Raw genomic sequence first — 12,688 nt, forward strand, 5'->3', positions numbered from 1 at the left:
TACTTTTCTTTAGTTCTACCTCTTGCAAAACCTCTAAAACGTATATTCTACACACCCTAGCGTTGTTCCCGCGATGCTGCGACCACTATATATAGACGAAGGACATCGCATTATTTTTGCAACAATGCAAGGGCCACGGGAGAACTTTTTAACATAAGAGGGACATGGCGGTACTTTTTGACACAATAAGGGACATGGGAGTATTTCACCGAAGAGAGGGCCAGTCGTGGTGAAGAAGATCGGACAAGTGTGCTTCGTTTGGTTCGAGGAGTTCGCTTTTGGGGAATAGCTCGGGAGCTAGAGAAGTCTTCTTGATAGCTACATGTCTTTAGCTTGTGTGCCACAGTGATTCACAATCAAGCCTGCGCACCAACAAATCGGTTCTTTTTGAGTAGATGCAAAGATACTCTTCTTGCCTTTTCTGAACCGACCATGAGAAGGAACATGGTGTGTTGTCGTCTGTAAAGTCCTGGTAGTATGTCCCGGGTGGTTTTGAGGGCGGCAAGGGCTCGCCTTTCGAACCCTTCAGGAAGCAAAAGGACCTGACATCAACTTCAAGCTCATTGCTACGTATCCATCCGAGTGCTTGCAAATCAGTTGTTGTGAGGGCTTTCTACCAGTCAGCATTCTACGAAACGTCAGCAAGGCAATTCCCTTCCATCCAGCAGCCCCAATCACGGTAAGATTGAAACGCCTCTGTATCTAAGAGTCCGGGTGTGACGCTGAGGCCATGACATCGTCTGGCGGAGCCCGACGAGATATCGAGCTACTGCCAACGCCAGGAGCGTCATCTTGAATACCACTGCGATTCGCAGTCCGTCGTTCGGCAGGTTTATCGTACTTTCCCAACATGGCGTGAGGAATGTCGGCGGAATTGCCACCGCCCTGTACGGCAGACTGAGTTTCTGCTTGAGTGTTTTCTCGAAGCATTTTTGCGGCTTGTTCATTAGCCTTGTTGACTGTCCACATCATGCTTGGTTCTCCGTCGGCGGCGAACCGAAAATTCAAGACAGAGGTCAAGACCCGGCCACTCCACAAATTAGGATAATTGATGAGCATCCATGCAACGCTCTGCGCGTTCTTCGTGGCCAGAAGTGCATCGAAGCAGTAGGTGCCGAAGGGAAACGTCACGGCATCGGGCCAAACGGGGGCTTCATCGAGTCCACGGTCCTTGTGCAGACAATAGTGCATGACAGCGAGAGTCTCTTCGGGTTGTCTGATCGCCTTGAACAGGTAGTACGCTGGTGGTGGCCGTATGCGTTTCCCTTTTGACGGTTCCTTGGGATACATCTTCATGGATCGACACCATTGTATGTTCACGAGGTCCGATAGGTGCACAATATCTGGGTGTTCTTGCTGTTCGGTTACACATTCGTCGCGGACCGTTTCTTCAGTGATGACTATGCCAAATGAGTATGCCGCGCAGTTATGCTGACGTCTTTGTGTTACGCACCGACCAACTTGTTCAGCAACGGGTGAGCAAAGCGGAACTGATCGCCAGTGTGGTCGTTCCGGTATGATACGGCAGAGAGCTTGGAGTCATGTAAGAAATCCTGCAGTTTCGGACCTGCGAGGGTCTGTCTTGATATCTGAGGGCCCGACTGTCACGGCGTTAACACTGAAGTCCTGATGCTTATAACGGGACAAGCGTGACTGGGCCACATGTGACATACCCATCCGACCAAAGCATTCAACGTGTCGCGCAGGGCCAAGGGGACGACCTCCTCATTGAGCGTCCAACCAGCGTTGAGCACACTCCACCTGTCCCAGGACATCGTGTAGTCTGGATTTGGTACATCGATGGTTATTTGGCTCATCAAGCTGCTGCCAAGCTGGAAAAGCTCCGTGAATCTCTCATGGTCAACTGGTGGAGGTAAAGCTGCGCCGATCACGCCGGCTAGGGAGAAGATAGATCCGAAAGCCAGGCCATGCTGCACGAGATGCATGTGGCGCTATATTCCTCAGGCCCGGGACGCTTATGTGTGGTGAAAATTCTCTTCAGCAGTACAGGGCGTTATCTAATTGGCGAGATGCCGGTCCTGCTAGTCGCGAGTACACTTTGGTAGTGTGGAATGGAGGAAGAGACCTGCAAGAGGATTCGAACTGCATATAGCCCGACCGTCAGGTCAGTGTCACACGCAGCTGGCACGATCGGCTAAAAGTCGCATGAGCATTTCGCCGGGAAGCCACATGTCTCTTTGGACGACGAGGACTGATGACGCGGCTTGGTCAGCGGTGCAGTACAGTGTGTTGCGGTCGAGAATTGCCACCTCATCCGTCATCCATGAGCTCTTGACCCAGGAGCAATGACGGACAGGTGGCAAAACTTGTATGCTGGCGGATTTCCATCGTTGATTTGGGGCAGGCGTCTGCTCATGTCTCCTGTAACATCTTACTGTATCACGGCCATCTCGAGACGTGCTAATGCGCAAAAAGTCATGCAAATGACCCGGCCACCCGGGGTATGCTATCAACTACAGCATCCGCAAGTGCAAAAAGAAAAAGCAAAACATACAGCACGAGTTCTTCCCACTAGAGCTTTACACACAGATCTTCTTGTACGCAGGTGGATTGCAGTCAATTGAAGGGACACTTCTTCAGGAGGAGCTTAAGCTCAACCTACGATCGCAGTGGAGTCGGACTTGGTGCTGGATCGTTGACTTCTGGACAAGATAGATTGTGGTCACCCGTCGTAGTACTAAACTCGCGGTGGGTAGCTTGGGTATTGAGCGGTTGAACCGTTCAGCTATTCATCCCACCGTTTGTGGCCGTATGTGCCGGAATAAACAGCTTGACGACTTATAGGGGTAAGAGGTTGCGAGCTGGAGGTAGTAAGGATGCACCTTTCACACTCGGCCTATTTGACAGATCCATTGGACTCGACTGTGCCTCAAAGTCAGCGCATACTACTCCTTGCTGTCACCAAGTCTTGCCATCACCGGCACAAACCTCACACCCTCACACCATCATCGACCCGACCTCGCCCACCCTCGTGCCCAGCTTCGCTCGTGAATCGACACCTCACAAATCACTCTACCTCAACTCTTTCCGCATTGGAGGGGCCACACGTGCCTGCAAAGTCTGAACTCATGTCGACGGATGAGATGGCGCCCCGCTCGACTCCACATGCGCAGGGTCTCCTCCTTTGAATCTCTCGCCAATTCGTCTGCAACCAGTGATGTGGCACTGCCGGCAGGCATCGCAGCGCACCTGAGCTTGCCGCCTCCTGCAAACCTCCTGCACATGTAGCCCGTTATATGCAGTCTTCTATGCGATACGCTTACAGCATCAATGTCTGTCTTCTCTTCCAGACACTCCTGTGCTCAACGCGTTCAGCTGTTTCCGCTTGCAGCACTTCCGTCACCTTCGCTCTTATTACTGCTCGAGTTTTGCTTGTCGCTTTTGCCAGCCTCCGCCTCCTTCTGTGTTTTCTCCGCTTCAGCCAGCATTGCTTCGATTCTGGCCTCCATCACGTTCAACTGGTTCTCCAATGCTGTGGCGGTGCGCTCGCCTTTCGTCAGCTCTTGGAATGCCTGCGAGATGGATCAGCCTCGGCTCTGCCACCGACTCGACTCTGCCACCGACTCGACTCTGCCATACCCTCGCAAGATCAGCAGCATCTCCAGTACCATCTGCAGAAGCCACAGGTCTTTCAGGCGCCATCTTTGTTAGTTGAGGTCGTGAGTGAAGTTCACAGCTTGGCAGATCGGTGCAACACAATGCCGCCGGGAATCTGAACCCCGAGGTGCCGCTTGTGCTTACCAAATGGCCTCATCAATGACGGCGACGCCCGTTCTGATTAGTAGACAACGCGAAGGCCTTTGTTGATGTTGTGAAGTTCATACAAGACATTCAAGAGCGAGAGTGAGGTCTACAGACTTCTTCAATCGACATGGAGACCCATACCACTGAAACCTCGCCCGATAGGACCACTGTCTCAGCTTACTCATGTCAGCAAGCATTGCGTGATAGAGCTCGACGAGGATCGCAAGGTGACACCATCGACATCTCACCACCGCCTCGACCGACGACTTCCCGGCTGGAATCTTCACGCGATGACCATCCGTACTGCCTGGAGCAATTCGTAGAAGAGGCGGCACACAAGCCCAAGCGCGACACTGTTCTATATCTTGCCTATGGCTCCAATTTGTCCAGCGAGAAGTTCCGCAAGGACAGAGGCATCAAGCCTCTTTCGCAGATCAACGTACTAGTGCCGTCCCTGCGGATGACATTCGATCTTCCAGGGATACCCTACGCCGAGCCTTGTTTCGCGAACAGTGCACGACGCGATCCTCACGACGACATCTCACACTCGAACAGCGACGACGAGAAGACATCCCTCCTACCCTCAAAAGATGGCAACGGAGGCTACCTTGATGGCTGGCATAAAGGCCTCATAGGAGTCGTCTATGAAGTCACGCCCGAAGACTACGCTCACATCATCGCGACAGAAGGAGGGGGGTCAGGGTATCAGGACATATTGGTTGAATGCCATCCCTTCGCTAACGCAGATCCTCGCGAAGCTGTTCCCAAGCATCCCACTCTTCCTCCCTTCAAAGCCCACACCCTGTTCGCACCCGCTGTTCCTGACGGCGAACCACCGAAGAAAGGAGGACACCTGCAGCGACCACGTGCAGACTATGCCCAGGCATCAGCGCGGTACTTGAAGTTGATTACGGATGGTGCAGAAGAGTGCAAATTGCCGTATGAGTATCAAGAATACTTGTTGTCCCTTCAGCCATACACCATTACCACAACGAAGCAGAGGTTGGGCCAGTTCGTGATTCTTGCAACGTGGCTGCCGATTGTGCTGAGTATGTTCGCGCTGGGGAAGCTGGTTGCGGGTAAGAACGGGAGGGCACCAAAGTGGATGAGGGAGCTCACGAATGCGGTGTTTAAGGCCGTGTGGAAGAGTTATGATGGCTTCTTCCAGCCACTATTTGGTGACGGGGAGAGAACCATTGAGAAGGGAGGCAACGAGGACAGTCAAAGTGAAGGCAGACGTGGCAAGTCCATGATACGACAGAGAAGTCAAGACAGTCATAGCGATGTTGAGAAAGGCATATGACGAGATGATAGCATGCATGTATGAATGTCAACTAAGAAAAAATTGATCCTTACCCCGGAGTCGTGGTGCTCCTTCCCCATGGACGACAGTCGCGTAACATCCTGGTCGCGCGCATTGGTGCCTGCCTTGAAAGAGGCAGTTGCCACCTTCCGATAACCTCATCCTCAACATCCACTTCACTTCCACTCCAAATTATGTCGCCATCCAGTCGTCGATAGACACGCACACATGTGATGGCGAAGGCTACTGTTACGCAAAGCTCGCTCAACGCCAGTCGGGACCACGAAACTCCCCTAGCAGCTCCTGCGGTGGCACGATCTCCATCTATCAGACAGGAACGACAGCCCAACGCATCTCGTTCGCGCAACAGCAGTCGGGACAGCACCCAGATCGTCAAGGAGTCTGTCGAAAATCTTCTAGAGAACTCTCCTATTCAGCAGCGGTCCTCACCGACTGTATCAGAACGACCGTCGGCCCACTTCGTTCCTGCCGACAACAGCGACGAGCTGTACGACGCGACACCTCAGGCCAAGCTTCGGAAAGCACCACGAAAATTGCCCTCAAAGAACGTCTCCACCGATGATACTCAGGCTATTGCGGGCAAGCTATTTGACGATTGCGAGACGCAGCAGGCAGGTGCCGCGTCTACGCCGACAAAGTCCGCAACTCCAGGACGACCGCTAAGCCAACTTTTCTCGGAGGACGCACCAGCACCTGACAACACAGCTAGAGTGGTCTCAAAGCCAAGAGTATTCACTCAAACAACCAGATCGAACGAGGTCGATCCAGCTCCGGCCACGTCAGCGGAGCGACCAGGCAGCAAGGCGAGCCGCAACAACAGCGACCAGAGCAGTGCGGCCATTTCAACACCCGGTAACCCAAGTGCTAACTCAAAGACGAGCATAATGGCTTCCGATGCCAAGAGTACTGCGACGGCCCACAAGCAATCGAAGAGCCGGACTGCCTTGCCTAGCACCAGTGCTAAGGCAAAGCTGGATGCCCTGGAAGCTGCTGAAACAGGCAAGAACGCTAGCGCTCACGTTCCTGCCGTCAAGGCTACTTCCACAACCCAAGCTCTAGTCAGTGTCAATGCTCAAGCTGGAGCTTCGGAGAAACCGACCACGCGAGGGACGACAAAGAATGTGCCAGCAGCGGTCAAGGACAGCCTTGTGAAGGAGCAACGAACTCGTCCGGGAAAGTTGACAACGTTGAAGAAACCAATGGCTGGTACAAATGCTCCATTTTCGAAGGACGCCACCGTCAGTGATTGCGCTGAGGCAGGCACCGGCGCGTCTGCGCAGCGAAGCATAAAAGTTACTGCCAAGAATGATGAGAAGGATAAACTCACAGCCACCTCCAAGCACAAGCGGAACTCAGGGCCCTTTGTGGAAGACGACGATGGCAGCGATACAGCGGGTGAAGCAAATGGCAACGAGCGTCACAGAGACAAGAAGGATGACTCCATCGCGGCAGTCAAGGTGACACACTCAGAGGCAGGAACCAAGCGCAAAGCTCGCCACGTGGATCCTGACGAGGGCGATGAAGACCTGGTAGACAGGATACCCGAAGTTGTCAAGGGGTCAGGCGCCCTTGCTGGTGTTTCCACGAAGAGCAAACGACAGAAACAGGCAGTGATGTCGTCTTACAAGAACGATGAGGTCGACGAGAACGACGATGACTATGCAACGCCTAAGTCGCCTGTGAAGAATGCTCCCAAGAACACGAAGAAGAGCAAGACAGCAAGCAAGGTGAAGGCCCCTTCACCAAGTACAGCACGACGGCCAGCAGGGACCACAAGAGGTCGAGTCGGAGCCAACAACAATACCAAAACACCCAAACATGGCACTGCCGTTACCAAGATGCAGGAGCACGCGACAACGCAAGAGAGTGAAGAGCAGGAGACACATGATGGGAGTCCAGATGTTGTGCAGAAGGCGGACCAGACACGCAACTCGTCTGTCGTCCGTGCCGTGCAATCCCCACAGTCTCGTCATGACAAAGTTTTCACGGCTGCTGGCAGTAAGGTCGAAGGCAAGAAAGCAGTGCATCGGAGCCAAGCTCAAGGCAGTGGCATGCCGGCCAGACAAAAGAATCCTCCGCCTACGGCGTCGAATCTAGAAGGCCGGACCCATGATAACGCGATCATGCTGTCTGAAGGTAATGATAGCTCAAGCTCATTTGCTAGCTCAATTGCTGGCTCGCCTGCGCGCGAGACTGCGATCACGACTACGAAGGATACAACCGCAGAACCGCAAGCGCCAATGGTTCCAAAGACACCGGCCCCACCCATGCAATCAAGTCCACCCATAAAGATGGATAACGATGCCATGAAGCTGGCAGAGCTGCAGATGACTGTGCGGTCGAATAAGTCGAATGGGATCGGCTTCGACAAGTCTGGTCCGAGAAACCAAGGCGTAGCCTCTGTCAAGACACCAGGACCGAAGTCGGTGAAGAAGATGCCAGTGGCACCCTCTATTACAAGATTCAAAGACGAACTAAAACGCAAGGGTGGACCATCATCCTTTGCCACCAGCGTACGGAGTGGACCACCTGTGCAGCGGGCCTCATCGAGCAACCTCGCTTCCAATGTCGACGATGCTCTAGGCAATCTGCGCAGGAAGCCAGCCAAGTATCCTTTGAGGATGTTACCAGAGCCTGAAGACAATGTCGCAATTCCGCACCGGCAGCAGCATGCAGTACGCACAGAAGTGGATCCGGTAGAGGTCGATGAGTTTACCAACATTGACGACTACGACGATGATGATGATACACTCGTGCCAATGTTCTCGCCACCAAAGTCGGCAACTCCGAAGCTGAACGCCGAGCAGCAGGTCCGGCCAGCGCCTGTCAAGACCCGTGCTGCGAATGTAAGAGCTGGTGGCCATGTTCAGCGGCAAGTTCACGGGGGTATCACCACTGAGCCTGTCACATTGGAGGCAGTACCACCAATACCAACACAAGCGGGCGTAAGTGAGAGTCTTCCGCAGAAACCACAACAACCGGCGCCCTCGAAGCCAAAGCTCATTGCTGACGAACAAGGTGTGAAGCTGCCTTCGAAAAGATTGCCTCCCATGGACCAGGAGAACAGGCCCGCCGCGAAGCGATCGAAGGCCGATATTAGCGACGACAATATCATGGATCACGGCAAGCGACGCACCAGGGCAGTCCAAGGTCCCCTGCAGCCAGACCAAAGCCCGTCTCAGGGCAAGGCATTTGGCCTCATGCCGAGGCAAACTGAGCCCGGAAGACCTTTCGAGAAGTCCGTACCTGCCCCAATTCAGATCCCCGAGCGCACACGACCTGTTAGGGCACGCCTGAACAGACAAACGACGAATGGCTCCCAGAGAGTCGACATGTGCGGTAGCCCTGTACCTCCACGGATGGTCGTCGGTCATGCAAAGACTGTTTTGGAGACTTTCTCGCAGCAGGCTGGCCTGGTCTCTGACCGGGACGCTGTCGAGAGGACACTCAAAAAGCACCTTCCGCAGCTCCCAGCAGGCGTCCAGCAGCCGGAAAATGACTTGCGATACAATGGCCCGCAGTTTCACCAGCCACAGCCCTTATCAAGCAACACAAAGCCCGTCCCAGCTGCCCCGCAAGCAGACTCTGCAATGGTTCCTAGACTGGAGCTGAGCGAGTCGCAGTCGGAGAAGTTTCTCGACAAGCGTGATGATCTTGCTAGAATGCTCAATCCCTTCTCCGGATCGAAGAAAGATGCCATCACTCAAGGCTCTGAGATCGCTATGCAGGCAGTGGGTGGAATGGCAGAGCAGCTTGACGAGCAGACGACTCTCATTGAGGACGCATATGTCTTGGAGGAAGCAGACGGCCATACCACCATGATCCGCACGAAGCCTAACGTGCAGCAGAGCCAGCGGCCATTTTCAAATCGGACAAGCAGCGAAGACGATGGCGATCTGTCCGACGACGACCTGTCCAGGCTGCGTGCCGTCGCATCTTTGACACGCCGCCAGCCGGAAGAAGATCCAGACAGGACCCTCGTCAACGACGATGATAGTAACGACTTCCGGGATCAAGTAGGGAATGTGCCAAACCAAGAAGCTCAACACGGACTCGAGGATCCTGAGTTCTCGGATCCCGCCTCAGATGATCTAATGGCATGGCGCAAGACACTGAAGCCGCACCAACTGAATCTTTCAAATGAGCTGATCAAGGTTGCCCAGCGCCTTACGAAGATCTTTGTCCAGCATGAGAACAGTCTCTCGCGCAACGCGGAGAACGCGGATCGACAAAACATCTACGACGTCGGGCAGGAGGAGATCGCTCGTGCTCAGCTCTACGCAACGAAGATGGAGGAGCTACGGCGATTGAAACGAGCACACAAGAAAGACTTAAAGAAATGCCAGTCGAATCTTGTAGAGCAACTCGAGCAGAAGAAAAAAGAGCAGGAGGAGAGGGAGGTCAAGTTTGCGCAGTGGGAGGAGGAGAACGACAATTTGGAGTCGCTGGTCAGTAAGCTTTCGTGAGAATGTGATACTATTGCCAGAAATGGAGGATATGCTGCACGATGTTATGGGAAGGATCTTGGAACGGATATGATGTTAGTGGCCCGATATGTGTACGCATCGATGTAGCTTATGAATGATGGTAATGGACGTATCGATACAACGGTCTTTTGGAATCATATGCTATCAAGAGACAACGATTCCATAAGCGATGGACTGTGGTGACGTTTCGGGGGCCATTTTACCTCACTCCTCGACCCGTTGGAGCTCGATGATGATCAATCAGTCGACTCTCTACCATGACTGGCATATTTCTGGGCTGCAGACGCTCTAGTACCATGGTGATGGCGCGAGACTGCGTGACTGAGAGAAAGGGCCTTTCATCTCAACGCGTAATCACAAAGGCAGCTTTGTATTCCATCCTCTGCACGGCGGCTGCGCATGATCTGGACACGGGACACAGGAGGATTGAAGTGTCTCGCCCTGGGTCGGTCTTGCTGTCATTAATGGGAGGCAGGCAGTACTCGCGGTGTTCTTGAACACCGATGATCCCAACAAGTCACCCACCGCCGGAGCCAGTGTCTCGTAGGCGCCGAGCAGCTCGCGAGACGCTACTGTATCGCAATCTACCGCCCGTATCGTGCCGTGGGGCGTCCAAGTGACGCGTGGACGTAATCAAGACTTCAACGGTTTCGCGCCACGGCGCCAGAGAACTTTTCGTTCTTGGCCCTCAACGTCGAGGTGGGACACATTGCGCTGGACGATGGACGGGCGAGGGCTTTTTGTAGACGAGGTGATCGCTTTGTGAGGATGTGGCTGTCTTTCGATGGGCACGATATCAGTTTCTTAGTGTAGTAACTGCTTGCAGAGTGGCAGTGTTGAGTACGCGCCGCATTGCTTCGACGACATCGAGATTGTCGACGGTGTCCGAAGCACCCTCGTCAGGTCATACTCTCCATCACCTTTGGAGTACGCTGGCCGCCTCTGCTTCCAGAAATCGCCAAAGAATTCTAGCAGGCGCGAGTATTGTGCTTTCGAGACCGACGAGGGGCATGATGTTGTAACATTCTCCAGTCAGCGTCAAGGCGAGAGGGCTGTCGGATAACACTGTGCGAGTGGTGGCCTATGTGTCTTTCGAATAGCATTATTACATGCCTATGAATACCTGCAGATGATCTATCTGCAGCCGCACTCGACTCGCGTCATTAGAAAAATAAGTACATGAAATGGCCTGTTTTATCCTCATGCTGTCGTCTTCGCATTTGCCTGTCTCTGGTAATTGTCTCCCTCTCGAAACTCACGCCCTCATAAGCGAAACGCTTACAAGAAAAGGGCACCAAGAGCCAAAAGAGCAACTGGCGCAGCAGACGCGATAGCGGCACCACCAGTGTATGTGGCTGGCATGGATGGCTTGGTGTCGTTACCGTGTGGCATGTAAGCGCCAGTGCCACTTGGGCCGGCTGGTGCCGATGGGGTTCTGCCGATGAGGAAGAAGCAGTTGTCGACGGGCTTGCACTCCTGGCCGGCTGGGTACTGGTGGGCTGGGTTGCAAGAGTAGCGGCCCATGGAGTCGGTGCTGCCTGGTGCTGGGCAGACGTAGGCGGAGCCAGATGGCATTGCTGGCTGAGTGACTGTGCAGGCATCCTTGCAGATGGTGACGGTCTGCGCTGGCTTGGTGACTGGGTAGGTCTGGCCGTGGGTGTAGATGGTTGTTGGGGTTGGGCAGACTAGAATGATCGTTAGTATAGGCATCAGGTAGTACACACTATCGGTTTCACTTACCGGTGGTGTAGGCGGAGACGGTGGAGGTGGTGTAGACTGGTGGTGCCATGCTGGTGGAGGTCACGACGCAGTTGCCTGGGCAGACGGTGATGGTCGTCGCGGAGGTTGCGGTGTAGGTCTTGCCGTGAGCGGTGACGGTTGTGGCCGATGGGCAGTCTAGATGATGATTAGCTCAGATACTGGGGATAGCATTCTGTAGATTCTGCTTACAGGTGGTGTACTGCTCAACGGTGGTGGTGTATGGGGTTGCGGAGACACCTGGGGTCACGGTGCGGAGGAAGTAGCAGCCGTCAACGAGGTCGCAGATCTGACCGTCTGGGTACTGGTGGGCTGGGTTGCAGCTGTAGCGACCCACGGAGTCGGTCATGCCCGGAGCCGGGCACTTGGAAACCTCAGATGTGGTTGGGTAGTATGCTGGGGCAGTCTGTGTGGACGAGCCTGGGTAGTAGGCTGGGGCAGTCTTGACGGAGCTGGAGCTGGCGTAGTAAGATGGGGCCACAGAGCTGCTTGCGTACTTGGTTGGCTTGTACTCAGTTGGCTTCTCCTCGGTGGTGGTTGGGGAGTAAGCTGGCTTCTCCTCAGTGGTAGTTGGGTAGGAAGCTGGCTTCTCCTCAGTGGTAGTTGGGTAGCTGGCCGGGGCGGTGGTGGTGTACTCGGCTGGGGCAGAGCTGTAGCCACCGTAGGCGTAGTTGTCCTGAGGAAGGGCGGCGGCGAAGCCCGCGAGGGCCATGGCGGCGATGGTGTACTGCATAGCGAATGTGTTTTGGTGATGAGGTACCGTTAAAAGAGTGACGGGTTGGGTGTCGGTGAATGAGAGTGGTTGCGAGTGTGTGAAGAGAGAAGAGAAGAAGTCACGACAGCAGATACTTATCGTCGGCGTTATATTGGTGCCACCTCCTTGAAACACATGGCTTAGTTTTTCTCGTATGCCCATCATTACGAGACAAAGGATTAGTGCAATCTCACGATGTTCCTGAAAGGCCAGTGCAGATGCAGCAAGATTCGACCATTGAAAGGCGGTTTCTCCATGGCCTTGGTACGACTACTGCAGGTACCGCAGGAAAACATGCCCGCAGCCGGCGCTGTCACCGTTCCGGCAACAGAAGCTTTTGCGGACCGTCCGCTGTCTCCAGTCAAAGGACATCTCCTATTCCGTATCCTTCGCAGTGCCTCGTACCCACGTTGCATTGCAGGTACAGGCCGAACAAGCTCATTCGCTGGCGCGTAGAATGCGCGTCTCGGTAAAGCCTAAACACGAGAAATTCCCTCGGTATGTCGTAGTCGTCAGAGGATCTTAGCACCAACGCCCAGATGGAATCGACACGGCTTGTGGCCTTAACACTGCTGACACTGTGGCCTTCACGCGTCTTCC

The 12,688-nt window shown here is 54.1% G+C and overlaps 5 protein-coding genes across 5 annotated transcripts; 2 read left to right on the forward strand and 3 right to left on the reverse strand.

Annotated features, from left to right (window-relative positions):
- Positions 1 to 1,445: 1,445 nt before the first annotated feature.
- On the reverse strand, positions 1,446 to 1,946 carry CLAFUR5_04928 (uncharacterized protein; the record flags this gene model as incomplete). Its single annotated transcript, XM_047904076.1, has 2 exons — positions 1,446 to 1,601; positions 1,674 to 1,946. 2 exons carry the CDS (start codon positions 1,944 to 1,946, stop codon positions 1,446 to 1,448), a joined length of 429 nt encoding a protein of 142 aa, XP_047761196.1.
- Positions 1,947 to 3,332: 1,386 nt separating this feature from the next.
- On the reverse strand, positions 3,333 to 3,663 carry CLAFUR5_04929 (uncharacterized protein; the record flags this gene model as incomplete). The annotated part of the gene is made up of 2 exons (XM_047904077.1): positions 3,333 to 3,533; positions 3,601 to 3,663. The coding sequence occupies 2 exons, from the start codon at positions 3,661 to 3,663 to the stop codon at positions 3,333 to 3,335; spliced, it is 264 nt and encodes an 87-aa protein (XP_047760196.1).
- Positions 3,664 to 3,892: 229 nt separating this feature from the next.
- On the forward strand, positions 3,893 to 5,068 carry CLAFUR5_04930 (Gamma-glutamyl cyclotransferase aclK; the record flags this gene model as incomplete). Its single annotated transcript, XM_047904078.1, has 1 exon — positions 3,893 to 5,068. The coding sequence occupies one exon, from the start codon at positions 3,893 to 3,895 to the stop codon at positions 5,066 to 5,068; it is 1,176 nt and encodes a 391-aa protein (XP_047760994.1).
- Positions 5,069 to 5,301: 233 nt separating this feature from the next.
- Positions 5,302 to 9,555, forward strand: CLAFUR5_04931 (uncharacterized protein; the record flags this gene model as incomplete). The annotated part of the gene is made up of 1 exon (XM_047904079.1): positions 5,302 to 9,555. The coding sequence occupies one exon, from the start codon at positions 5,302 to 5,304 to the stop codon at positions 9,553 to 9,555; it is 4,254 nt and encodes a 1,417-aa protein (XP_047760995.1).
- Positions 9,556 to 10,854: 1,299 nt separating this feature from the next.
- Positions 10,855 to 12,067, reverse strand: CLAFUR5_04932 (uncharacterized protein; the record flags this gene model as incomplete). Its single annotated transcript, XM_047904080.1, has 3 exons — positions 10,855 to 11,261; positions 11,317 to 11,472; positions 11,527 to 12,067. 3 exons carry the CDS (start codon positions 12,065 to 12,067, stop codon positions 10,855 to 10,857), a joined length of 1,104 nt encoding a protein of 367 aa, XP_047760993.1.
- Positions 12,068 to 12,688: the final 621 nt, after the last annotated feature.

Source organism: Fulvia fulva, chromosome 4 (genome assembly GCF_020509005.1).
Source record: "Fulvia fulva chromosome 4, complete sequence".
NCBI lineage: Eukaryota > Fungi > Ascomycota > Dothideomycetes > Mycosphaerellales > Mycosphaerellaceae > Fulvia > Fulvia fulva.